At 38.3% G+C, this 25,863-nt stretch overlaps 4 protein-coding genes and 1 non-coding gene across 5 annotated transcripts; 2 read left to right on the top strand and 3 right to left on the bottom strand.

Annotated features, from left to right (window-relative positions):
• The first annotated feature begins 5,346 nt into the window (after nucleotides 1-5,346).
• Nucleotides 5,347-7,646, top strand: LOC113760731 (1-aminocyclopropane-1-carboxylate oxidase-like). Its single transcript, XM_027303417.1, has 4 exons — nucleotides 5,347-5,557; nucleotides 5,749-5,975; nucleotides 6,339-6,672; nucleotides 7,018-7,646. Exons 1-4 carry the CDS (start codon nucleotides 5,453-5,455, stop codon nucleotides 7,306-7,308), a joined length of 957 nt encoding a protein of 318 aa, XP_027159218.1. The 5' UTR covers nucleotides 5,347-5,452; the 3' UTR covers nucleotides 7,309-7,646.
• Nucleotides 7,647-9,936: 2,290 nt separating this feature from the next.
• On the bottom strand, nucleotides 9,937-12,989 carry LOC113761198 (protein CLMP1-like). The gene is made up of 2 exons (XM_027304066.1): nucleotides 12,816-12,989; nucleotides 9,937-12,333 (listed from the first exon to the last, which is right to left on the bottom strand). Exon 2 carries the CDS (start codon nucleotides 12,262-12,264, stop codon nucleotides 10,324-10,326), a length of 1,941 nt encoding a protein of 646 aa, XP_027159867.1. The 5' UTR covers nucleotides 12,265-12,333; nucleotides 12,816-12,989; the 3' UTR covers nucleotides 9,937-10,323.
• A 1,320-nt stretch (nucleotides 12,990-14,309) lies between these two features.
• Nucleotides 14,310-14,439, top strand: LOC113764283. The gene has a single exon (XR_003467562.1). It is a non-coding gene; the product is annotated as a small nucleolar RNA snoR111 (small nucleolar RNA).
• Nucleotides 14,440-16,052: 1,613 nt separating this feature from the next.
• On the bottom strand, nucleotides 16,053-19,151 carry LOC113763874 (probable tyrosine-protein phosphatase DSP4). Its single transcript, XM_027307858.1, has 5 exons — nucleotides 18,710-19,151; nucleotides 18,508-18,601; nucleotides 17,300-17,357; nucleotides 17,161-17,204; nucleotides 16,053-17,087 (listed from the first exon to the last, which is right to left on the bottom strand). Exons 1-5 carry the CDS (start codon nucleotides 18,964-18,966, stop codon nucleotides 16,899-16,901), a joined length of 642 nt encoding a protein of 213 aa, XP_027163659.1. The 5' UTR covers nucleotides 18,967-19,151; the 3' UTR covers nucleotides 16,053-16,898.
• Nucleotides 19,152-20,032: 881 nt separating this feature from the next.
• On the bottom strand, nucleotides 20,033-25,640 carry LOC113755280 (E3 ubiquitin-protein ligase COP1-like). Its single transcript, XM_027299321.1, has 10 exons — nucleotides 25,380-25,640; nucleotides 25,111-25,256; nucleotides 24,915-24,980; nucleotides 24,080-24,158; nucleotides 23,453-23,608; nucleotides 23,276-23,374; nucleotides 22,039-22,143; nucleotides 21,778-21,957; nucleotides 20,499-20,609; nucleotides 20,033-20,392 (listed from the first exon to the last, which is right to left on the bottom strand). The coding sequence occupies exons 1-10, from the start codon at nucleotides 25,638-25,640 to the stop codon at nucleotides 20,225-20,227; spliced, it is 1,371 nt and encodes a 456-aa protein (XP_027155122.1). The 3' UTR covers nucleotides 20,033-20,224.
• Nucleotides 25,641-25,863: the final 223 nt, after the last annotated feature.

Here is a 25,863-nt window from a genome sequence, read left to right as displayed (position 1 = left end):
TTTAACAATAAAAAGTTTATCAGATATGCCTAGTTTGGGAGTTTTGAAGAGATAGAAACAAAAAAAAAAGAGAGAGAGAGAGAGAGAGAGAAGAGAAAAGATTCACGAGTTGTTTAGGAATTTAGGTAAGAAAGGGAATGATTTTAGATATGTTAGGTAGTACTAATAATTTGTTTAATGATGTTTTATAAACGAACTTGGCATTTAGAAAAAAATGTTGGGTTCCGTTTCTCTCCATGTTTGGAACTTTGTATAACCATCCATCCCTCCATTTCCTTCCTTTTCATTCCACTTAGAAACTCCCAAACAAAGTAAAGATAGGCCTTGCCCTTTAGGATTGGCTCGGATGGTTTCGAGATCACCTAATTGGGTCTCAAGATCGTGTATTTTAATCACCTTTTTATCACTTATGTATCCTTGGGGGGTGGGGTGCACAGGTACAGGAAGATTATTCTCACAAAATTGGGATACTTCCTGTATTGAAAAAAAAATGTAAGGATAGGCCTTTCCCTTAATTTATCTCCTTTCATTTACATATCCATCCAAACAAGGCCTCAAAGATATGGTATGTAGTTATCATAATGTAGTAATAATAGAGAGGATTAGGTTACCTACTAAGATGATGTTCTTCTCCACGCATATCAAGATGCAGTAAAGTGTACCTTGACCTGACAGCAATAATCAAGAAGGATCCCAAAGAGAGAATACTTGAAAATATATAATACTACGAGAACAATAAAAGTTTAATCAGAAATGATTACGACAAGTAATTTTGGCCATTCCTATTGTAACACGGTAACACTAGATTTTTAGCTTCCTCATAATCGAGGTAATCGGTTAAAGCAACACTCAATTTCAGATTTGCCGAAATATGTTTCTAGTACGGGAATGACGAGAGGCTGAAGCAATGGTGGGAAGCCAGAGATTTTTCGTGGTTGATGTCAAGAAAGGAAGAGACATTCGACCAAGGTACAATGAGAGAAATAGCAACAAAATTATTAGTATCAGCCATCGGCGGATTCTAGGTCACCTTTAACGCATGCAAGCAAAGTAGTGCTCCTCCTTTTTCACTTTGATGTGCATATATAGGACCTGTAGTTCATGAGCAAGAAAGCTGACAATCCGGAACAAGCTCTTTTTTTTTATTATTTTGCATGAATTATTCGATCCAATCCATCCCTCTCCCCCAGACCGAGCTATATCACTGTAATTTCGCATAATTCCTTTGTTTTTTTTTTCTTTTGTTCTTTTTTCCCCCTCAAACTATTTCCTTCTGTTACTGTAATAAAAAGATAGAAAAAGTCAAGTTGTAGGGTTTTTCCCTTGGCTACAGAAAGAATTCAATAAGTTGTCTCATGTAGCATTGTCATTTGTTTGGCATACAAGTTATGCATGAATCCAGGTGAGAGGGAGACCCTTTTCTAATTGTTATAATAGAAACAAATCAGGCGTTAAAACCCCTCATTTGTGATTTAACATGACGAGTAGAGTTTAAGTTCTACTACTGAGCTAGGCCAATATCCTCATCTTGACGAGGGAAATCTAAGCAATCTGGTAGGACCTTATTTATTAGTCTTCCTTCTTATCGCTCTTCTTCCTCCATTTTTTTTTTGTGAGCTGTTCTTCTTTATTTTAATTTATACTATGGTGACTGGTGAGTATCTTATCTTTATTTGTTTATCCATGTCAAGCATTAAATTGATGTTTAGATTCACACGTAAAATTGGATTCTGAGTCTGTATTGCATGGTTTAAATTCAACTGGTTTCAAACCAAGGCAAGAAAGCCACGAATTATGCATGAAGTTTGTTTATTTTTTATCCTATTTTTCCTCGTTTGATCCTTTTTTTTTTTTTTGGGAGGAAGTGGGGAGGGGGCTGTGCATGAATAGGACTTGCAAGTATCATGAGAAATCAAATCTCGTACGTTACTGTTTAACTATACATGAATCTGTGTTTTATACGTTTCTTTCATACCATTAACGTTTACAGAACTCAAACAACGACATATCATGAAACCAATCTAACATTTTGTTCGTTTTTTTTTTTTGGATAAATGTATTCAACACGACATATCCTAAGAATCAGTTGGCTATCTTGTACATCTTTTCTTCTACATCTTATTGTAAATCCAAATTAACTGTAATAAGTATAATTAATTTGGACCCATGCAGGTTAGGTCCACATAATTTGCTTTTAGAAAATCTTTGGCCGATGTAAGCGAAACTTTTGTTTGTCGGAAATCTATCAAAGTTTTTCACCAAGCATGAATACTGTGCCATGGATTTGCATTACCCAAGTATTTAAAATGGTGAAAAGGAGGGCAAATAATCAAACAGTGAAAAGGAACACAAAAGATTCAATAATTTGTTGAATTTGCAGAATCAGATATCCGTGAATAAAATGTCAAAGTGGTATGGAGGAGGGAGTGTAAGAAGAAAGTAAAAAAAAAAAGGAAAAAGGAAAAAAAGAAAACGTCTGCAGGGTTCCGCATGCTCATGCTTGGCATCCTCAATCGTTCTTTTCTTTAGATCAAATCATCTCATGAACTTTTTCCGGCAAAGTTTCTTTCATATCAGGAATTCAGGATCCCATCTTCACAAGATAAAAACAACAAAAGGCTGATTAGAGTTTATGACGAAAACAAATTTTCAGAAAGGCCCACTTTGTTTGATACCTTTTTAACCTTTTTTAGTCGATTGTCATCTCTAGTCCACTTTATTGTCAGTTACTTTTTCAAAGGTAAATCCGACTGGTCCAGGTGATTTCTGCAGGGGAAGACCAAATGCCTTCAAGTGCTAACCAATTGCTATCCATTGTGTCAGGTAAATCCTGTACGTCTGGATTTCTGCATTCAATAAAATTTAATGGATCACCTAAACTATGGCCTTGGAGCCCCGCGTGAATGGTCCAGCAGCAGCACCTTCTCCTGGTAAACCTCTAGCTCCCAGGTTCGAATCCCTGCGCTACTGGATTCCTCCGCGCACTTATCGTACTTGGGTCGGGTTGGGGCGCCAACATCCGGGCTGCAGGGGATTAGTCGGGCCCCGTAAGGATTGACCCGGACACCCCTGTGTCCAAAAAAAAAAAAAAAAAAAAAAAAAAAATTTATGCAAGTGCACGTGCATTTTTGTCCATCCTACAGGCAGGCGGCAAGAAAGAATTATCCTTCAATTCTTTGTACTCGCAACATTAGTTGGAACAAGAATGACACCTTTTATTTCACGTACATAACATATCCCATTGTTTTTTCCTTAAAAAAAAAGGAGACGTAATTGTTTTTCTGCCTTGGCACATTTGAAGTGCACTCTACTACACTAAAAAAAAAAAAAAACATTGGTGAACTTATATAATTAGTTGGTATTTAATAAGCTCGGTTTAATGTTGGACAAGGAATCCTTCCTATATGTCCTCCATCAATATTGAAAGATTAGCTACAGGTTATTAGAAGTCCTGTTTCAAATTTCTCGTCCTTCTTAAATTCCATCATTTATTTATTTGTACTTTCACTTACAATATGATTGTACATATGGAATAATTACATATATTGAAATACAAAAAGGACAATTCATGAGATACGTCAGAGTATCGGTGAATATTAGTTGGACCGTAGTTTTAAGTTAATAAAAAAAAAGTGGATTTCAGTCAAGCACGAGAGAGTTAAATTAATGTTAATGGGGGTGGATTATATTCTATTCCTAAGTGAAGCCTCAAGGGTAATAGCGTCAAGCAAGGGCTTGATTTGAAGATAACGCGGCAAGAATACTTGTCGGTCCGCTTCGTTCTTCATTTAGCAACTTCAATTCGACATTGAACACGGAAAACTGATAGCTACAAAACCAATTAGGGGCAGCAGCAAACGTTAGTGAAAGGTCAGTGGCCCGAATTGATAAAAAAAAAGAAGGTACAACTTAAATTAGTTACGTTCATTTTAATTCTATGCGCGATGGGCTAGTACTTGTTAGAGATTTTGGCATGAAAAGTATGCCAAATGAGCACACGTAGGATCTGTAATGCTCAGGCCAATTCTAAATAACTTAAGTACCCGAGATTTGCATGTTCAAAGGACTAATAAGTTTTTTGAAAATTGGATCGAACGGATCAATTAGTCATATCAGTCGATGATTGAACTGCAAATTAACCATATCTTTGGTCTAGTTCAATGAAAAAACTCAAATAATCAATTGAATTGGTTAAATCCGATCAAGAACCGATTGGACGGGTAAAAATCAGGAGGCTCAGCCAATCCTAAAATAAAAATTTTAGTTTTATTCAAAAACTTTAATACTAAAATAAATAAAAATTTATTAAACCTTTGAATTGGAATTGAATCGATCGAACTACGGACAGGAAGGTTTTCTGCTTCACTCTTCGATCCGAGTTTAAAAACAGTGGGACTAATTAAACCATCAAAAAGTACCGGTTGACGTTGTAAAATGTTTTGAAGCATAGACTCACCTCACGTCGGCTGAACTGCAACATTTTTTAGCGGGGGTACCGACATCATCTGGCTTTTTATTTGCAGCTCATGGTTAACCTTTAGATCATGATTAGTGATTTATTTTTTTGCAAGCGTATCTAGTAGGGTACCACGTCCTTTTACATGGATGCCACATTAATTTCCAAGAAATTTAACCAAAAGAGCTGCTGGTATCTATCTACTAACCTGCCAATGAACATACGTAAAATCCTCTACTTTGCAAAGAAAAGTGAAAAGGTTAATGGAATCTATGTAAGAAAGAAGCAACTTCATTAGATGACATCCTTAAAAAAATCCAAACATATGCAAGAAATACGTATTTGCAATCATCCAATTACTCGTTTTTCTCATAGATACGTATTTAACTTTAATTTCCAAGAACTGGTATCATGGAGACATCTTGTCATGATAAAGAAATCGGCGTGCATGGAGAGAAAAGTAGCAACTAGCCACTTGGTCGGAAAGCAAAGAAATGAGAGAGAGACCACCAAATTAGGTGCAACCCCACCAAAATGAGCAAAGGCAAAGCGTAGGGAGGTGAAGTATTGGGATAAATCAGAAAAAGCCATAAAATCCCCCCTCCCTTGGCAGATGGCTCCAGGCTCCAGGCTCCAGGCTCCAGCCAGCTTAATTACTCCAAATTCTGCCAAACTTTGGAGGGGTCCATCAGAGGATGTGGTCACATACTTGCCCCACGAGTTTTGTTCCCACTAACTACTGTATCCTTAGATTTGGTTGTGATGCTTTCACTCGCTATTTTGCTTCCAAAGTAGTATTGTAGTAATAGTAAATCAGCCAATCGATTCTTTCTTATCCCCTTCCTTCAAGGCCTATAAATATCCCTCTAACCCCCTCTTCAATTTACGCATAACACAGTAGTTTATTTCACAAACACACGCATTCTCACACACTAGAGAGTGAGACACATCTGTAAAAGAAGCATAAGCACAAGCAAACACAAACTAGAAAGAGAGATGGCTACATTCCCCGTAATCGACATGGAGAAGCTTGACGGTGAAGAGAGGGCTGCCACTATGGGAGTCATAAAAGATGCTTGTGAAAGCTGGGGCTTCTTTGAGGTGATTGAAGAACACACACACACACACACATACGAAAAAAAAAAACTTGCTAAGTAGTTTTCTTACCGTAAAGTAGTTTTCTTACCGTAAAGCAACAATCTTTTTCAGTACTTTACTAGGTAAATGATCAGCTAGAAGTGGTTGCTAATTGTCTGGTCTTTTTTTTTTTGTTTTTTTTTTTGGGGTTTCAGGTGTTGAATCATGGGATATCTAATGAGCTCATGGACACAGTGGAGAGGCTAACAAAGGAGCATTACAAGAAATGTATGGAACTAAAGTTCAAGGAAATGGTGGAGAGCAAGGAATTGGAAGCTGTTCAGACTGAGATCAATGATTTGGACTGGGAAAGTACCTTCTTCTTGCGCCATCTTCCTGTTTCCAACATCTCAGAAGTCCCTGATCTTGATGATGAATACAGGTTATTAGACAACTCTTTTCACTCCTAAGTTACTGCCAGAAGACTCTGATTATCTTCCCACAATCTGGGACACTGTTAAAAAAAATATATACCTAGCTACACCTGTTCTTACCTACCCAGGACCACATTACTGAAAGCGACATATGACCCACTGACTCTTCCCAACTATTTTTCTGCTACAACTCCGTTCACATGCTTACACAGGAAAATACAGATAAGACCCAAAGATAAGAATGATCAAGGACCTACTACAGTGATTAAAAAAGAGTTAAAAATAAAAGAATGGAGCAGTAGTCTAATATTTTCATCATGGAAGAAACTACTAATTTGTTTCATTGCTGGATAAATCTGAAATGATTGCAGAAAGGTTATGAAGGAATTTGCGTTGCAACTTGAGAAACTAGCAGAGCTCCTGTTGGACTTGCTATGCGAGAACCTTGGCCTAGAGAAAGGCTATCTGAAGAAAGCCTTCTATGGCACCAAAGGACCAACCTTTGGCACCAAAGTCAGCAATTACCCTCCATGCCCTCGTCCAGAACTGATCAAGGGCCTCCGGGCACACACCGATGCCGGCGGCATCATCCTGCTGTTCCAGGATGACAAGGTCAGCGGTCTCCAGCTCCTCAAGGATGGTGAATGGGTGGATGTTCCGCCTATGCGCCACTCCATTGTAATCAACATCGGCGACCAACTTGAGGTACTTGAATAAATTCCCAAATCTTTGCAATTGAACCTCCCAAATGAAGTCGCCTTACACAGTGACTGACGGAGCCAGGATTTTTTGTTGGGGGAGGCCAAAATTGAAATTCCATTCAAAGATGACTAATTCATATATATATATATATATATATCAACTCTCATAATATAAACTAAAATTGAAAAAATTTAGGGGGGGCCAATTTTATTTTACACACATATTTACATATTATGAATTAAAATTCTCAAAATTTAGGGGGCCATGGCCCCCTCTGCCCCCTTGGCTCCGTCATTGGCCTTACAGCTCCTAATTATCCACTAAATCACTCATTTAACATATTTGAAGGTAATCACAAATGGAAAATACAAGAGTGTGATGCACCGGGTGATAGCTCAACCAGATGGGAACAGAATGTCACTAGCATCATTCTACAATCCAGGAAGTGATGCAGTGATCTATCCAGCACCGGCATTGGTTGAGAAAGAGGCAGAGGACAAGCAGATATATCCCAAGTTTGTGTTCGAGGACTACATGAAGCTCTATGCTGGCCTTAAGTTCCAAGCTAAAGAGCCCAGGTTTGAAGCCATGAAGGCCGTGGAAAGCACCGTAAACTTGGGTCCAATCGCAACTGTTTGAGATCACGCTTTGATCTGCTGCTGTCTTATAATGCGCGTTTGCGTAATCATATCCTAGCATAGTAATAATATCTGAGATCTGAGTCTGTATTGTGGTGTGAGTTTGGTTTAGTCCCTTGTTAATGCTTGGATTGGACTAGTTAAATGTGGAGCTGGTTTGTTAGATAAGATAGTCTTGCCAGGATCTTTGAGTAAATATGATTCTGCGGAAGTCTGCGGTGAATGATAACGTGTAAAGCAATCCGAAAGTTACCTTTCTGGGGCTTTGTCATATGCAATGGAGAAGGAATCTTCCAATACCAGCACTGCTAAGTGGATACAAAAACTTTGATCGAGTTATCTTATCTGAAAGGGATTGCGGTAAAAAGCAAGTACTACTGTTATTTAAATCAAATCGGCCAGCAAGTTTGAAAAAAAAAGAGTCTGTGATTAGAGACTGACTTTATCCAACATTATTATGCACCGTTTGGTTTCTAGTCAGTAGAAACTTTATCCAACAATACTACTAGTGTTGTGCAAGTTCACCCCTGCATTCTCAGCGTCAGAGCGTGGGGGCGAGGTTTTGTCATGCCAACCAATAACTTTGGACCCCATGCCTAACCTGTCGCGCAAAGATACGCACCGACTTCCGATCGTTCTTTAGCAGCCCATAAAAACGATGATGTTATTGTTCTTCTTTCTTTTTCCTCGAGCAAATTAGTCCATCCATCAAGAAAATTTTTCATAAGTACGTGTCAATTCCGAGAAATCCGCAATGATCTTCTGAAGAAGAGATTGGGCAGCCAAAAAAATAGTCAAATAGGAGATAGAGTACTACTATTTATTACTCCAGTTGGTCAGTACAACAGGGTCAGAAAAGAAACCATTTGCGGCTCAATTGACGAATTATGCTGGAAACTGGAGACCCTACCATGGTCTCTCAAAGAAGAAGAAGAAAATTTCCCTTCGCAGAATTCTGGTTCCAGTTTGGCGTTTCCTGCGAGGTTATTGGATTGAAACACTACTACTATTCCCTACACCGTGACCAGGGAATGAGATGAAACGCGCCGCGAGTATATTAGATTGACAAAATAGGCTGGATCTTTTAGAGAAAACGACTATTGGTGACAGCTATTTTTCATCTTCACGACGGAGCTTGCTGAGAAGCATCCGCATTTCCTTCCCCACTACTCCAAAAATGGAACTCAACTCTTCAGAAAGGGAAAGGAAATAGGTAAAGGTACTTCCTTGTTATGTAAAATCCCACTGCGAATGGTGGGATCAGCAAATTCAGCTGTCATTCTGATAACAGTCGCGTGAGCATGCATATGCATGCATGCGTGCCGGGTATCCCATCAGGGAAGTGGAAAGCCCTTGCTACCATGTATTATAACTGCAAGCCTGACTGACACTTCCAAGCCCCACCATCCCAACCTGAGATAAGAACGAACAAACCAAACGAATAGAAAGAAAATTTCCCACTAAAAGCAGCATGTTAACTTTCCTTTCTTTTTCAGGAAAGTGAAAGCAACTAACAAAAAAGTACTACCCCCTGTACTGCATAAGGAAGACTGTACATACACCAATAATTAAAGAGGCATCCTCCCCAGAAAAGAAATTTTGAAGGCCAAAAGCATTAAAAAAACCAAATATCTCAGTCCTGTAGGCTTCAATAACAACCTATTGCTTTTGTTTGATAGGAAACATTCTACTATCGTCTCAAAAGATCAACGTAGTTGGCTGGTATGTATGTTGAAACAACTTCTGTATCCATCCATGTGCTAACAGGTTCAGATAACTTCTGTATCTACTGGGGATGACATACAAGAACCGAGGGTATCCTTGTTATATTCTAACGAAGACATTTACACTCTCAGGCTCACTCTATTCTGTCAAACAACCGCTTCCTTGAACTTCATCTAATCTCGGTCTCAGTAAATTACCACCACCATGCTACTAAAATTTCATTGAGAACAACGCGTGAATATTAAAGAGTATGCTTTCTTTGATAGGCCACAGTGGGTAGAAAAAACCAGTGTGACACCACTAGCAATTCAAGCCTACGTGTTATTGTGTTTCGATTGTGAATGGCAAGTATGTGCAGCACAGGGAGTGTCCACAGCATTTACCAATAACACACCTTGGCCAAACCTCAATAATCATCTTTTGATTGCCAACTTAGTCCCAAAATTCAGTCAAGCTGCCAGATTAAGGTGACAATAAGTTAGATTGTTCTCTGAATGTATACCCAGATTGTATATCTATTTCATAAATTGCAAAACTCAGAAAACACACACAAGCCAGATTACTCATAATGGTAGTATGCGAAATGTCCTAAAGATTTGTTCTTTGAAATGATATGGGGTAGAAAGTCAGCAAGATATCCTGTTCCAACCGAAAAGCCCAAGGTGAAAAATCCTAGTTCAGACTATAAATCGTGCTTGACACAAAATTCTGATTTATTTTAGCTATTAGTGTGAGCCAACTTCAAAAGAGATAAGTTCCATTTAAGAGGATAAAAACAAGAGTTTAAGCAACATCATCTCATTTAAGAGGATACAAAATTCATATCAAAGTTCCTGCACTCAAAAGTTTAAGCAACAGCTGAAATTTAAGAGGATAAAAACAAGAAAGGGAGAATTCACACTAATAGTGCAGGAAAGGACATCATCTCATTTCATAAAAGTTCACTACACGGATTGGGAATAAAAAATAAAATCCATGAGTCAAGTGTGGAATATAACTATTGCAGCCTGAAGCCATAATTTAGATCCTAAGCAATGAAGACTCCTTAGCACTATAACATTAGCATCAGTCGAAAGTTCAAAATTATTAGCATACCCCAAGAAACAAAACTGTTCGATTAAGAACATGTATCAAGAATGTTGATGCCCATTCTGTCTTAAAAATGCGAGTGAAAAACGTTAACCCTTCTGCAAAAGAGATGGACAATCTCTTACCCAATGAAACTTGAGGATGAGGAAAATGGTAAGGTATTTGGCTGAAGCTATAAGAAATCTCAAGCACTCCAAACAAATTACTCCCCTGAAGTTTGAGTTACCTCATTTGGATCCTCTATCTTACTAGAAAGAGCCATGCTTACATTCTCAATTCTTTTCTCTTGTCCCTCACTAGCTTCTTCATTGGAGCAATGATTCTTCAGAACTGTTGCAATGTCTGTTTCAGAGGCTCCAGCAAGCTTGAATCTCTCGATTGCAGTGTCCAAATTCTTCTTCCAACCAGTCAAATTCAATTTAAATTCAACTTGGGATCGTTCAAAAAGCATATTACCCCAGAATAGATGTATTTGAGATCTCATCACAGCAGCTTGTTCTGCTGCTTCATCAGCTGAAAGTGCCCCCTGACTGCCAGCAGATGAGCCCTCATTTTCTACTCCACTTCCTGGCTTCTTCCGTCTTTTCAACAGTTCTTCCTTCTTACTTGCTGCTCCAGGATCCTTCAGTTCATTTGCTCTATGCTCTTCCAACTTCTCCCACATTTGAGTAGCTACTTTCATTTTTTCTTCTGCACTGTCAAAAAGTTGTAGGGTCTCCGTAGGATCCCACTTTGATAGGTCTTCTTTCTTTGCCACAACAAAGGACCAATGGAGCTTTGCCATTTCAAATTGCTGCTGCCCAAGTGCCAAGAGACCTTCATAAAAGTCTGGTTTGACAGAAAGTGCCTCCTCATACTTCTCTCTGGCCAACGAATACTTTTCCTTGACCCAGTCATAAGCAGCTTGAAGTTGTGAGGCCATCAAGTCCTTTGAAGCTGAGTCATCTATAGGAATCCGCTTCCTTGCTGCACACATGTGTACATTTCCCCAGTTAAAGAAAGCTAGAGCAGCTACTTCCTGAAACTTTAAAGCGGCCTTATCAAAAAGGATTTGAGCTTCTTCACTTGTCACTGTCTCCTCCAGAGCTTCAGAGCATAGCTCCATCCCAAGCTCATGAAGATCAATGTGAGCATCTGGGTCAATACCGACATGGCTTCGGAACAACTGTGCAAACTCAAATAACCAGTCATCCATCTCCACTTCCTTGCACTCAGGATCTTCTGATATTCCAGTTTTCTCCTTTGGAGCTGGCTTTTCTGTCTTAACAACTTCATTGTCCACAGGTTCCACAACAGACTCACCTAGTGAAGAGTTAGATGCATTTTCATCTTCTTTAGTTGCCTCAGTCTCGGCAGGTTTCTCTTCTTCCTCTTCCAATAAAGGTGGCTCATGTTCAGGACTCACCTCTACAATATGCAACCTCAACGTCCCAGCTGAATCTTGTTTATCACTATCAGGGTCTTTCGGACTAAGCCAGTCAACACAGGACTCAGCCAATCGAAGCTCAGCCGTGCATGTAATTGTAACTAAATCACCGTCATTATCTTTATACTTAATCAGAACAGACTTTGACATCGGGAGCCGTTTGCCTACGATATCCCTTAACACCTTAAAATTGCAACTCACAGGCATTTGAGCAAGTCTAATGTCGTGATCATAAACAAGCTTCAATGGTCTCCATCGAGTTACAACCTCAACAGATTGCGCATGTGTTGAAACTGGCAATGATGAAGATGATCCATGTTCCTTACTCTCCTTAACTGAAATGGCACTCGGTTTGGAAGAACCCTGTGAAGGCTTTAAAACAACGTTTGGTAATTGAGATTTGGCTTCTGGACAATTTTCAGTTGGCAAAGCTGGACAAGACTTATCTGGCTTATTATTAGCTGATAAAGCTGATCCCACAGCTGGAGTTGCTGCCTTCTTTGATACTGGTCGAGCTGGCAAACAAGGTCCAAGGCCACCAATCGGAGCTCCCCGGACAGCAGAAGCACCCAGGGCAGCAGGCGATGGGCGACTCTGGAGGTCCTGTTGGGCCTCCTGGCGTGGGCCAAGCGCCATCCTCAATCTCCCCACAATCTCCAGTGCATCCCTGTGATTCGGGTCAGCACTCAATAACACTTGCACATCTTGCATCGCCATTTCATGCTTCCCTACTGCCTCAAAAGCACGAGCCCTCCGCAAAAGGGCCCGAACAAATCCAGGCTGAACCTGAAGTGCCAGAGTACATTCCGAAATCACACTATCATAGTCTATGGGCTTCATTTGCATTAAACAAGCAGCTCTATTGCTATGAAAAACAGCTCTTTCTGGGTGCGTTTTCGGGATCAGTTTAAGGCAATATACTTGTTGAGCCCCTAATCCTCCCCAAAAATTTTTTTCCCTCTTTTAAAAGAAAACTGAAGAGTCCAAATCAACAGCACCATTAATAACAGGTGCATGATTATTTTCCCCAGCAGAAGCTTGGTTTTGGTTTTGGCTAATTGCACCCTTCTTTTTCCTACCCCCAGATTTCCCCATAAATTATATCACGACCTTCTGAAAACTCAAACTTCAATCTAGATAGTGCAAAAAGTACCAATCTTTGACCTTTACTGGCAACCTAGAGGTATAAATTAATGTCTTTTTCTAAGAATTGAGGAAAAATAAAGGGAGGAGAGAAACCCAATAATAAGCCAGAAGGGGATACTTACAAGAACTGAAGTTCACACCTTTTCAGCAAAGAGCAAAACAGTTGTGTCTGGGGATTGAAATGTGAAGAACCCAGAAGCTGTAATGAAGAAATGCTGGACTAGAGAAGATAGTTTTTGAGGAAATGCATGATTGAGCAAAGTCGAGCAATGAAAGATGGGGGGTTTTTGGAAACCCTAGATAGGAGAAAATCAAGCTATTAAACTGAATGCCCTCCGCCTCCGTGGGTTCAATCCTCTGGTTGTGCTGAAGACTTGGTTATATGTATTCTCGACACTTGGCACTTGATCGACCGTTCATCACTGGATAACTTAGAGTACCTTAATCGTGCGAACCAGATAGACCCTCTCTCCATACGCGATTTATGGAGTTTTTCACTTTTTCGCATCAAAATGAAAAGAGTGGCAAGTAGACAATAATCCGTATCCAAATAATCAGGAGCTATTAAACTAATCAGGAGGTAAAGGTTTTCATTATTATTACACGTATAGTATGCATGAGACCATTGAAATAAGTATATTTGGGTATGAATTCATACCAAATACGGCAAAAACGTGTTTTTAATTAGAAGATTATTGGGAACAACACTTCAAGCATTTTGTGTGACATGATTTGTACGAGATAAAAGGGTGATTAAAGATTATATTTGTGATGTAATTTGAATAATATTTAAAAATTTATTTTAAAATGATATTTGAATAAGATTATTTTATTTCTTATTTATTTTATTTTTTGTTGTGTCAAACAACAATCATGTTATGTTAATAGCTGGATAATACAAGATTAATTAAAAAGAAAAGCCACTGTCCTATTATATATATATCATCAGGCACATTCATCCTGAGTCACACTACAGAATATGATCCCGTTTGCATTTTGTTACTTACTGTAAGATACAATGCATATAAGATTAAAAAATGATTATGAAATGTGTTCGCAGAATTTTTAGATAAAAAACTGCGATACAAACACAATCCAAGCTTCACAACAAATTTGCTAACGTGTGAGAACAAAAACATTTCATGTTTACGCGAACTATTGAATAAGTACTTTATTCAAAAAAACATTTCTCTTGTGGAAGAGTTGCAGTGCTGGAATCAACCGACGTGATGGATGAATGAAGATTGAAGATTCTTTTATTTGCGGGAGGGGTTTAAAAAAAATGCCCTACACTTATGATAAGGCCAATCTGGTAATTGCACTCCATGCTAGGGTTTGTGGGCTTATCATGAGGGGATGCCGCTATATAACCCCCACTTCTACCGCAGCTGTTTTCCGTCGCAAACTCGATCTTCATTATTTTGCCTCGCTCACTATAAGACTGAGCTGCAACCTTGACTGCTGGAATCATTTTATGCCTTCTTTTTTAAAAAATTTTTTTTTTAGTTTTTTGTTCTACTTTTCTTTTTGTTTTTGTTCCTGATGATGAGATTTACCGCATGATTTCTCTTTCAAATCAGTATATAACTTTGAGAATCCTGTGCTCGTGAAATAAGAAAATGTGAGAGGCAAAATTTGAAAGCGTGCCTCGTCATTGAGAAGAGCAGCAGGTACAATAATGCTAGCGAGATATCGTTTCAGTCGTCATATCTTCAGATTGACGATTCGATTGTTGCTCGTTCACATTTCATTCTAATTTCTGAGGTTGCTTTTTTGTTTCCCTTTTCCAATTTAAGTACATTTGCTCATATAATTCTTTCTATAAGCCCATATTTGCTTGTTTGTGCATATTTGTGTGTTTGTATATGCTGAAGAGGTGCGGGCGATGCATTAGATAAAATCTCTTTCTTCAGTTTGAACCTATTGGGTGAAAATCCTATGCGGATGTTTTGTAAGGATATCTGATGCACTCTCTTGTTGATAGTTTTACCTGCTCTCGAGGGTCTCGGGATTTTGATTTTAACTGCCTTTTGTTGTTTTCTGCTATTAATGTATTGTGTAATTGGCTTGTTTGTTCTACATATGTTGTGTAGTTTTAGATTTCCAGATTGTAGGGTAAGAGTCTATGGTGGCGACACTCCATTGCCATCACCTCAGTAGAGACCTAAAGGTACAGCCCTAAAACAAAGTAAACCTTCTGGTATCTTTAATTAGGAAGGTCATTTATCGTGTAGTTTTTGAATTGTCTCACCATCAAAAAATTCTTAACAAGTAAACTCTGGGTACTCAGAACCAATTATGCACACTTAGTGTGGTTGAAGGTGTGACCTGGATGCGTCTAGGGAAAAAAATTCCCTTTGGATGGGTAGAGTTTATAAGCATTGGACCAAGATCCATGTGAAAGATAGGCTTGCTGAATTTGGTAATGTGTAGAATTTCATATATGCTGCCAGACTGGTAGAGTGCTGTAGATTTGTGCGGTGGACTCCGTGGCAGCAATTCATCTGGACAGTATAATGCGGATAGTCTAGGTGAATATTTTGTGAATAAAATTGGGTAGACAAGGCATGTGGAATTAGGAAGCGGTTCACCTTTGGCATTATATACGGTCTAATGAGCCGTGGTCCATAACAAAACATCTCAAGTCAAGTACCCGATACTTGAGGCATGTGAAACTAAGATTCTGTGATGGATCACGGACTTGCTGAATTGCCTCTTTCAACTAAGGTGGATCACGACTTATAGCTTACTGGACGTCAACTAACAACAAAGTTAGATTACCTGTGTTGAGATGTAGTTCACTAAATCGTAGTCCATCTGGAAAAAGTCAACTAGGATTACTTATGCAGAAGAGCTTGACAATGCAGGGCTCCTTGTCAAATGGCTAGCCAATGTGATTTGTGTCTTGCATTTTTCTGCATTGGGCACCATTTAAGGGGAGTTTAGATGAAAAACTTGCCGGTAGATATTCTCATGTTACTAGGTTGAAGTGATGATTGGAAATGTATAGAATAAGGAATTCTAGTTGAAAATGAGACTTTAAAAAATAAACGTGGCACTGGGTTGAGAAAGGCTTTGTTGATTTTTTTGGTTTGGATAGACTTTGTTTATTTTTTATGGCGGGGAAGGGAAGGGAAGGGAAGAGGGGAGGAGAAAAGAGAGGGAGAAGGAAGAGGGTGGGAGAGGAATGAGGAGGAAAGAGAGGGAGGAGGAAGATGGTGGGTGGAAGAATGAGATAGCGTAGATTTTATTTTTTAATTTTTTTTGTATATTTGGAATTGTTTTTGATATATTATATAAATATGATATTTTTGGAGTTATTTTTGTTTGTGTATTACTTTAACATTATATATGAAAAACTTGTTTTTAAAATGAAGATGATTGCCTCGGCTCCCTTCGGCTGGAGTTGCGAAAGTTTCGTATTAATGTAGATTGTAACCGACGTCAATGTGCTGCCAGAGTTGTGAAGGGACCTTTTGGGTTATCAAAAAAAAAAAAAAGTATGACAGCAGGCAAAATCACTAGGATGTAACAGCCCAACTTACCTAATCGGGGCTCTAATTCCCGCAACATGCTGAGAATTGGCATCTAATCATCAGACACTGCTAGCGTCAAAGCTTCATTTCAAAATGTTACTAGGCAATGAGAAAAGGTGAAAAACTCGATGTTCAATTCACTGGCATATCTTGTAACTGAATATAAATTCAAATTTTCGTACATTATAATGCCTCAGAAGACAAGAGCGGATATCGGCAGGGATGCTCTCCTCTCCCTTTCGAATGATTGGTATTCGAAAAGCTTGATTGCCTGTATGTACATCAGAATGGTGACGAAATGGAGACAGGTCAATATGTGGAAAGTTGAAACTGTTTTCTAAAGCTGCTATTCTATGTTCGTAACTAAAATTGCATATTGATTCGTGTCATCGTCATTCATGTTCCCATTTCTGACAGATAAAGAAAGCTTCAAGATTAAAAATGTTGTTTTAATACAAACGGAAGGAAGCACCTATGCAATCAGTGAAATAAAGATGACCGACCCCCTTTAAGAACGATGATGAACTTCAAATTTTTTGGCTTGCACTTAAAATAAAGATGAGTCCAGGCAAAATGTACTAATGCGTGAAATGAGGCAAAATATTTGCTGCACTTAACGGAGAAGGAATTCAAGCAACAATGCGTTTCTGAAGGGCATTTTTCCACTAATTATTGACCCTTAGAACTTGAAACAGGTACGCATGATTCCTTCAAGCTGGAGATTTCGAATAATTCAATGAATCTCTGGTCTGAAACTCTGGCTTTGTCAGCAGCAAACCTCTGGTACTCGTAAAAAATAGAAGTTAAGCACCATCTTTGAAGTTTTCTCAAGCATCCAACAAGACATCCAGTTCGGTGCTGCACAAATAATTAAAACAGCATTAGAAAAATGAACTCTTAATAGGAGGAAAGCAAAAGGTAAAAGAAATACCTTCCCACGTTTGCAATGTATTAGGAGGGGCCGGTTCTTTTCATCTAAACGGTGAACGTTCAAAACAAAAGTTAGTATATGATAGTGCAAAGACACAAACGCCTGTCCTACGAGAGAATTCAACACTGATTTTGTGTACCTAAGACAATTTCCAATGCTTCACGAATCGAATCCTCAGGGATGTTTACAAATGGTTCCTGTGCAAAGTATTGTTAAAGCTTTAAAACAAGCCTCTGTATGCACCGCGGAGAAAGATGTCATTGTATAAGAACCCTCAAGAGTTCCTACTTAACAGCAAACATGCCAGGTAACTATAGAAAGCATTCATCTTGGTTTGATACCCAGTAAATCAAAGAAAAGATCGCAAATCTTTTGGCGTACAGCAGACAACCAACGTAACAAAATATATATATATATATAATCTTGCTGACTTTTCCTCCTATATTAAATTAGATAAAGTTAATAGTAAACCATGATATTCTGGAAGAGTAGAACCCTACATGTGACGGACTATGTAAATCTTAAGTGAATAACATGATTGGGTTTTGTACATCATAAGGCAATTGCTGCTAGTCTCCACCGGAGGAAAGAGGGAGACACGGGTAGATATACGTATGCCTACAGTCTAACCTTCTAAAGTAATACCTTGAGAAAAATGCCTCTCTCATTGCTCTACAACTTCTACAAGAGAGGCATCTGTACATACCTGGGTCTTAACGTACAATGAGTGATTTGCGAAATTCAAGCAATTTACCCTGCTGATTTTGAAGGAAATCGTCGTTTCATATCACCAAGACAATGAGAAGAGATGAACCATTAGATGATGTTAAGGTAGCTTTATAGAACCCAAACTTTTAAGTAGATCAAGAAGTTAACTCGTCTGTCAAAGCATTATCAAAATTTCTTTAGCTCCTCTAAAAACACGACCATAATTCAGCACTAGCTCCTCTGAAACATGATGAATATGTGATCACTGAAATAAATAATTAACCAAAGATTTTTAAAATACCTTCCCAACCTCAAACCACCGTATTACTCCTAAAACTGTCTTGAATGAATTAAAGAGAAAAACTGAAACATAATATAGCCTTTTTTTTTCCTTTTAAACAAACAAGTTGAGCACCTAAAATTTAGAGATTTTTCCTTCCTCAGGAATCTAATTGATAGCACCTTCATCAGTGTAGCCTCCAATACCTAGCCCCTAGCATCCTTTCTTTCTCCCAATCCAAACGACCAGCAAATTAACTCAAAAACGTACATCAACTTCCAGTAAAAGCGCTAATTTACACTACCAGCACATGCATACGCGCGCTCACGGACACACACACACCAAAAAAGAATAAAAACCTTTGATCCTTCAATGCCGAACTGAAAAAGCCGAATTCCGTTGGCTTTCAGAAACTCCGCATTCGCCACAGGATACGGCTCTGGACACAAGTATCTACAAGCACCGCCAATAAAATAAAATTAAAAAAAATCAACTTTGTTAAACGAGCCAAAAAGAGGAAAAGACTAAAGCAGAATTATTGATCATAAATATCGGACCGACATAATTGAACGGAGGCCTAGGGTTCGCAAGAAGGAGAAGTTAGCAGGCTCTGGAAAACCGGACCGGAAAACACCATAATCAACCATAGAAAAATTCAGTGGCGGCGCGAGAAGCTCTTCCCCGGGGCTGTCGAAAGAATTCTTCTCCTGCGGCGAGTTATCTGCTTCGGCGGCGGGGAAAGACTGCAGTTTTGTAGCTCCGATCGCGTTTTGGCACATCGGTGTGTTATCGTAATCATAGGGCCCTTCAATTCTCATAGCTTTTCGCGCCAAAGTTAGTGAATACGGTCTCTTTTTTTTTCCAGTCAAAAAATATTCATCATGAATATTCAGTTGTTATTGTTTCGATTAATATAATGGTCAGAATATTCTGGAATTTATGGATTTGGGAATCAGAAGGAAGAATTGAACTCCAACCTATGCCTCCAACGACCCATCAGAGGTTTTCCCCCACTCCACAGCAGGGAAGGGTGAAGAGACCGGGGGCCAATAATGGAAATGCAAGTATAAATAGCGTCCCATTTTTTTTTCCCTATTTTCGTTCTTTTTTTTTTTTTTTAAGCATTCCTTTTTTCGTTCTTTGTTTTTGGTCAATTCGGTGGAAGACATTAGACAGCGTGACGCATTGTTTGGTCCCTTCTTTTTTTTTCTTTTTTTTTTAAGGAATTGTTTGGTCCGTTTTACTTACGACTTGCGACTCAGCAGCATATTGCAGCAGTAATATTAGTTATCTTATCATAGCCGGGATCCGATTATATTCATTTGCTTGTTTCAAATTTCAATTTGGAGAAAGTATGGAAGATTATTTTTCAGATTCAGCCTCTTATGTTACAACGAATCCGGTTGTATGATGGGAAATGGGTAAAATAGATTATAATAGAACATTAAAAATATCTCAACAGTTACTAAATGTAAAAAGTGAAGGATAAAATGCGAACTTACATATTAATTGATTGCAAAAAGAGTGAGGGTGATGAATTCCACTACTGCTCTTGTAAATTAAGGGCACGAAATTAAAAAAAAAAAATTCACCAAGCAATTGTAACTTTAAGTATTGTAGAACATAAGAACGAAAAAAATAACTATGCTAATTTCATCTATGATGATTTTTTTTGCATTGGTGACGCTTCAATATTTAAAGAATAAAATAAAATAAAACCATGGGAAATGAGCGTGTTTAAAAGTGATTTGGCTATTGGCATTCTTAGTAGTAGAATGTGTGTGCCGATAGTTTTCAGAGTTTGATTCACACGCGTATGAACTATTATTAGAAAGTAGAAAAGCACATGTGAATTAGACAAATTATCGCTTCGATATTTAGTCATCTTCTTAAGCCAGCGAATTTAGAATTCACAACCAAAGAGTAGGCTTAAAAAGAGAACCAAAGGTCCTGAGTCACATCCTTTTTTAATTTTGCAATACGAGAATCAGTCCAGTTTTACGATGTAGTCTTCTCTTATAGCAAGAAACTTAACGCAGACAAATTTCTCATCTTTCATCACTATCGTTCTAGAAGTTATTCAGCCAATAGAAGCACTTTTATAGTCCCTTGACTATTTGCGGTCAACATTGTCGGGCTGTCACTTTTCCAACACACGGCACTAATGAAGTAAGATCCTGCATCTTCATCCGCATCCTGTACATCTGAACCAAATTTATGCCAAGCAGCTGGTTTTGAAATAGCCTACAGGTTTAACAGCAATGTCAAACTAGGGCACCCCAAAATTCTTTCAAACTAGATGTATCATGATTACAGACAAGCTCCAGCTAATATGCAAACTTAAAGGTACCTTATGATAGACAAAGACTTCATTTGTTTCACTACCACAAGCAATGTATTCGCTGTTCACGGTAAGACCCACAAAATTCTTTTCATTTGTGTGCCCTCTAAAAGTCCGCAGCTGAAAGATAAGAGCAGCAACACAAAGGTAAATTTAAACTTCCAAGCAAAATTTACAACTAAGGAGTCAATTTAGGCTTACAGAAAAACTTTACAAGCCAAGCCATCAAAATTGCTATCCAGTACGGTTACCCAAAAATAAATAAAATTTTGCAATCCAGCATGGTTTCTCATAGTAGTATACGTCCAGCCTTGACACTTGGTGCTAAAGCTCCAGCCTTGCACTCATCCAAGTCAGGATTTTATGAAAATCGCATGATTAAAGGCCATTAAGACAAGAACCACTACACTTGTAGCTAACAAAACCAAAACATACTCTCAAACACCATTTTAATGACAGAAATTGATGAAGTTCACAAAAGTTGATAAAACTGTTAGAAATTGGCATACTAGAGTTTAGATGCAACTAGCTTCTGCATATGTTGAGGAAGTTTACGCTCAGATATCGTTTCCTTAGACAAAAGAGTCTTGTTTTTCATTTATACAGGTAATGCGGCGATCCGGCTAGTTGGATGGTCATCTGTAGCAGTAACAATTTGAAATAGCACCTCTTTAAAAAGACTCCAACCCTTCGGACAATTTGCCTGCACTTTTATAGGGCTAAGGTTTGGTTTAGCTGTATCATGCAAATTCATAACACAGGTGCCTTTCTAGCACCATCTAAAATGAAGAGAGTATGAGCGTGGACGATACATGACTCGTATGCTATGCAATCTAAACCTTGGAGAGTATAAATTATTACAGGTGAGCAAATAGACAGGATGAACCTGTACCCGTACAAAAGAGGAAGACCTAAAACAAGAAACAAGTTTAGCACACCGAGAATGGGTTAACACCCAAACTCCTGAGAACACCCAAAATCCGAGCTTGAAATACTATAACTTGGAAAAACTAGGGCAAAATTATAACAGATGAACTCTTTGATTAGCCAAATAACCTCTTAAAAGAAACCATCAAGAAGCAACAGTGGACAAGGACGATATAAATCCACACTACAGGAAAAAGGTTACGGAATAACTTTTGACTTCATCAAAATGAGGCAACTTGAAAGAGAAAATTGGACTTTCAACATTCAGTTATCTGCAATTTAACTGCACGATTTACCATGAGGAACAATCATAGCAATCTTGTTTTATGAGGTAATCAGCATTATAAGAATATCAACTTACTGGGATATTTTCCTTAACATCCCACAAGCGTAATGTGCTGTCAGTAGATGCAGAAGCTAGTTCACTGTTGGACAAAAATTTGACATATGAAACAGCTTTCCTGTGCCCACTGAAAATATGCACTGGTTGACTTGTATTTCTCAAGTCATAATAATGGATGTGATGGTCAGCTGAGCCCACCTACAAGATGTATTACACGGACTTTATATGCCTAGTAAGGGTAGTAGTCACTGAACATGACCAAAAGACACAGGGACTTACTACTATGTGGATGCTAGATCCAGGATTGTACTTGACCGAACATATGTTAGCTTTCATGTCAATGTTAAGAACACTGGCTTCTTGATTCGTGCACCAAATTTTGACCTGTTGGACATTCGACAAGTTACCGATTATTGGTCAGAGAACATAAAAGAAAATCGTTAGTTTTCTTTTGTACTTTCATTTCAATAAAGGATCTTTACAATTTGGGATTTGCCAATTTACAAAAAAAAACACATACTTCAATTCTTGAAAGTGAATAAATGATAAAACATCATTTGAACAACAAGATGTTATTTGAATTGAAGAGACCATGAAAGAGCAACTTGCAGAAACCATAGAGCTGTTGCTTTAATAAACCCAATCTCACACATTAAAAAGCCAGCCAACTGTAAAAGTTATTGAAGAATTACTACAGTCATATAAAAGCACGGAGTAGAAGAGCTACTACCCAAGAGAAATCAAATATAGATGAGATTAGTGTCAGTCTGTCAGATCAAGTACAGAAATGGTGAATGCATGAAGTTTATCCATATTTTGGTCAGCACATGCTAATATGAACAACTTTAAGGTACTGCTTCTGAAATATATGGTTGAAAATTTCAGATAAGACCACTCAAGAGTCGAGAGCTATGTTAAATTTGAACTGGATTTAAATCTAGACCTATCAAATTATGGGAATAAGATATTTCCTTATTCAAAATGCGCAGAGTTTCAACCATCATAAGGACAAATATGCTATTTCCTGTTAACCTAATCACCATGTGTGACCCAGATTCAGACAAACCACAAAGTTTCAACCTTCTTGAATAGCCTGGGTTGTCTATGAGCAAGTTTTTCCCTGAGAAAGCTTGGATTAAAGGCTAAGATTAGTCAATATTTCTGTCAAAGTAGGTTCAAAGGCTTCCAGAAGTTAACAGAAACCCCTCAGTACATTATCTTAAGATGGATGCGGACACAAAAGAAACACAAGCAGCAAATTTTACCTACAACCTGACAAGGACTCAATAACTCAAAAGTAACTATCCATGGGCGGAAGTTTCCACCATTTATAATTTACAATGTATGATATTGTTGATATTCCAGATATCCAGCCATATGAAGAGAATCTAAATATAGGCCTCCAGCCCTGTGCCAAACTAAGACATATACGAACAGGCATTTGCCTACAGCAAGCCATTTTGTCACACAAAGAAACATATAGCAATATACTGGCGTCCACATACTTAACAAGTACCTTGCAGTCATCACTCCCGGATACAAGCATGGAGGGTTCAGTACGTGAAAAATCAACACTCCATGCTCGTTTTTCATGCTCCTCATACTCCATCACACTCTGAGCAGAAATAGTTTCAAATCTTAAATCAAATGAAATTAGGGAAAAAGCAAAAGCAAAACTCAACACCAAAACTACCTGATGGGTGGTCACATCCCAAACAGTCACTATACCCTCATAATCACTACTGGCTATGTGATTTTTTGTGTACTTGTTCCAGCTGAGACAACTGAGCTTGGAACGAGTGGACATTTCTGCAATAGGACATGGGACATCTGCTGGTTCATTCACCACCTACAAAGAGGAAATCACTACAAGCTTGGGAAGTGATCTTAGAATGTTATCATCAACTTCATAACAGAACAGTTTAGGAATATGACAATGTGATCATCCATGATGAACTTGCTCAGTAAAGAACTTTAGTCAATACAGAAAAGCATGAAATCCTAAAAATACAAAGATAAAATAAGCACTTGACAATAAATAATGGACAGTAAAAGGAGATGTTTATGTATTCATAGAAATTATTACTTGAAGAAGTAAGAAATAACACAATTGTAAGAACAAAATAGCACAATTGTAAGACCAAATTTTAATGATTACACCAGGTATGCAGAGCAACCCAACCTCAAGATGAAACACTATACAAATCTCAGAAAGCTTTGCAATTCAAGAATGCAATCCCAATCTCCAATTTAGAATGAGAACCACATACAAAAAATTCATAAACTTCTATACCAAAACTCAAAAGCTGCTAAACCTTACCGATGAAAATTCAAACACTTTGATACGCCGTGAAACTCCAGCTGTAGCAAAGAGTTCATCATCACGATCAAATTCTATACTGCAAAAAAGGGGATAGACAAAATCCCCCAAAAAAATGAAAAAAAAAGGCAGCTGTCAGGCATCACAGAAACACACGATCACTAGTAGCAAGAGAATATAGTGCAGGAAGTTTCAACTACTGCACAATATGTGATCACAGCGACCCCCTCAAACTCCCTCAGGAAACTTATTAGCAGTTCCAAAGTGAATGACGGCTCAGATTAGGAGGTGTGAGTCTAAAACAAATTAGGGCAGCCAACTCAAAAAATTATACAAAGAGAAAAAACAGGAGCATCTCCCAGCAGCTATGTATTTGAAAGTACAACAAAAGGATGTATCAAAGCGATATTGCGACTCTGCCATCATAGATTGAACGTCTATGGCACAGTTGGCCTGATGATCAGTTAACACGCTACCAATATGTCAAGCAGCACCATGAGCAAGGAGCCATTTATCCACATTGAATTAAGAAATTATCCAAAACAAGCAGATAAAAAAGAAAAAAATGTGACCAGAAGTGACAGTAGAAAAATTTTCTAATCAATGATTTTCTCACACAATCAGTTGGATTTTAGTTAGATCTATCACCAATACAAAAGGGATGTGGTGCAATTCCACCAATGCTGCAAGTTAACTCTGTCACACTTCTTTGGCCAGAAACTCACATGACACAGGGACATGGTCAGCAAGGTTCAGTACATTGAGCTCATAAACCAAAGTTGCACTTTGTCACCAAGAAAAACTAGTGTAGAACTGAATGTAAAATAACATTTACCTTGAAACAATATTGGCAGAGTGAAAAAGATCTCCATGCCTAAGTTCTGCAACAACCCGCAACCGACTATAGGAAATCAAACACGAGGGAAAAATAAATTAGTTGTCTGAAAAAGAAGGCATTTCTCAAGATGATGAGTTCTACACAAAATATGAGGAGACAACACAGTATATATGTAAAGGAAAAGAAAAAGAACCTGTATCGTGTAAAGGTTGAGAGCACAGTCTGAAAATCTTCAAGCCCTGTGCTGTAACCTTCTCTTCTGTCTCTTTCATCCTTTTTTTGGGATTGTCTTGTCGAGGACCGTCGCCTTTGCATATAACAGTCTTGAAGGTCATTGAACTGTGCCACGAATGGAGAGAAAAGTAAAAAGAGATAGAGAAACTAGAGTTTTCTTTCCAGCATGCTAAATGAGACTTATACAAAATTGCAAGTAAAAATAGACAATCTGATTAGATAAGTAACCTGTGCATGGACTCGCTTCTTTCTTGCTACAAGAAGTCCTGATTGAGTTAGCTGCTGTGAATCCAAGTCACTGTTAGCATCCTTTATCTGGATTATCTGAGAGCCTGAAGGGGTTTTCTCATCAGCTTTCCAGTTATGTGAAGTACTGGAACCCATGTGGCACTGGCTCTGTGGACCAGGAAAACAAGGTAGCACACCACCACCACGTTTTTCAATCAAAGAGGGCCATGATAATTTTGCACGAGGATCATCACCAAGCATAGCATGAAGCGTTAGAGTTAGCAAATGTATTATGAATCTCTATCGAATTGCAATGGCATAGCATGGAAAATTTTCCAGCTTTGATGAACTTTCGAAATCACAACATTTGGCCAACCAAATCATGTAATTTTTTTATTAAACTTTCTACACAACCTATACAACATATATACATCATAAAAAAGTCAATAGAACTTCAAAAAATGCTCTAAAGGTCACGGCCTTC

Source organism: Coffea eugenioides, chromosome 2 (assembly GCF_003713205.1).
Source record: "Coffea eugenioides isolate CCC68of chromosome 2, Ceug_1.0, whole genome shotgun sequence".
In the NCBI taxonomy this organism is placed as follows: Eukaryota; Viridiplantae; Streptophyta; class Magnoliopsida; order Gentianales; family Rubiaceae; genus Coffea; species Coffea eugenioides.
This window is presented reverse-complemented; position numbering and strand designations above follow the sequence as displayed.

Bases quoted from the DNA above. Each gene is read 5' to 3' on its own strand.
- LOC113760731 (XM_027303417.1), top strand. From the start codon at position 5,453: ATGGCTACATTCCCCGTAATCGACATGGAGAAGCTTGACGGTGAAGAG. The intron at 5,976-6,338 runs GTTATTAGACAA...AAATGATTGCAG, and splicing joins GATCTTGATGATGAATACAG to AAAGGTTATGAAGGAATTTG. The intron at 6,673-7,017 runs GTACTTGAATAA...ACATATTTGAAG, and splicing joins ACATCGGCGACCAACTTGAG to GTAATCACAAATGGAAAATA.
- LOC113761198 (XM_027304066.1), bottom strand. From the start codon at position 12,264: ATGGCGATGCAAGATGTGCAAGTGTTATTGAGTGCTGACCCGAATCAC.
- LOC113763874 (XM_027307858.1), bottom strand. From the start codon at position 18,966: ATGAGAATTGAAGGGCCCTATGATTACGATAACACACCGATGTGCCAA. The intron at 18,602-18,709 runs GTCGGTCCGATA...CGGTGCTTGTAG, and splicing joins CTAGGCCTCCGTTCAATTAT to ATACTTGTGTCCAGAGCCGT. The intron at 17,358-18,507 runs GTTTTTATTCTT...TACTTTGCACAG, and splicing joins TCGGCATTGAAGGATCAAAG to GAACCATTTGTAAACATCCC.
- LOC113755280 (XM_027299321.1), bottom strand. From the start codon at position 25,640: ATGCTTGGTGATGATCCTCGTGCAAAATTATCATGGCCCTCTTTGATT. The intron at 23,609-24,079 runs GTAAGGTTTAGC...TCCTCTTTGTAG, and splicing joins AAGTGTTTGAATTTTCATCG to GTGGTGAATGAACCAGCAGA. The intron at 20,610-21,777 runs GTAAGTTGATAT...CTTATCTTTCAG, and splicing joins ATGTTAAGGAAAATATCCCA to CTGCGGACTTTTAGAGGGCA.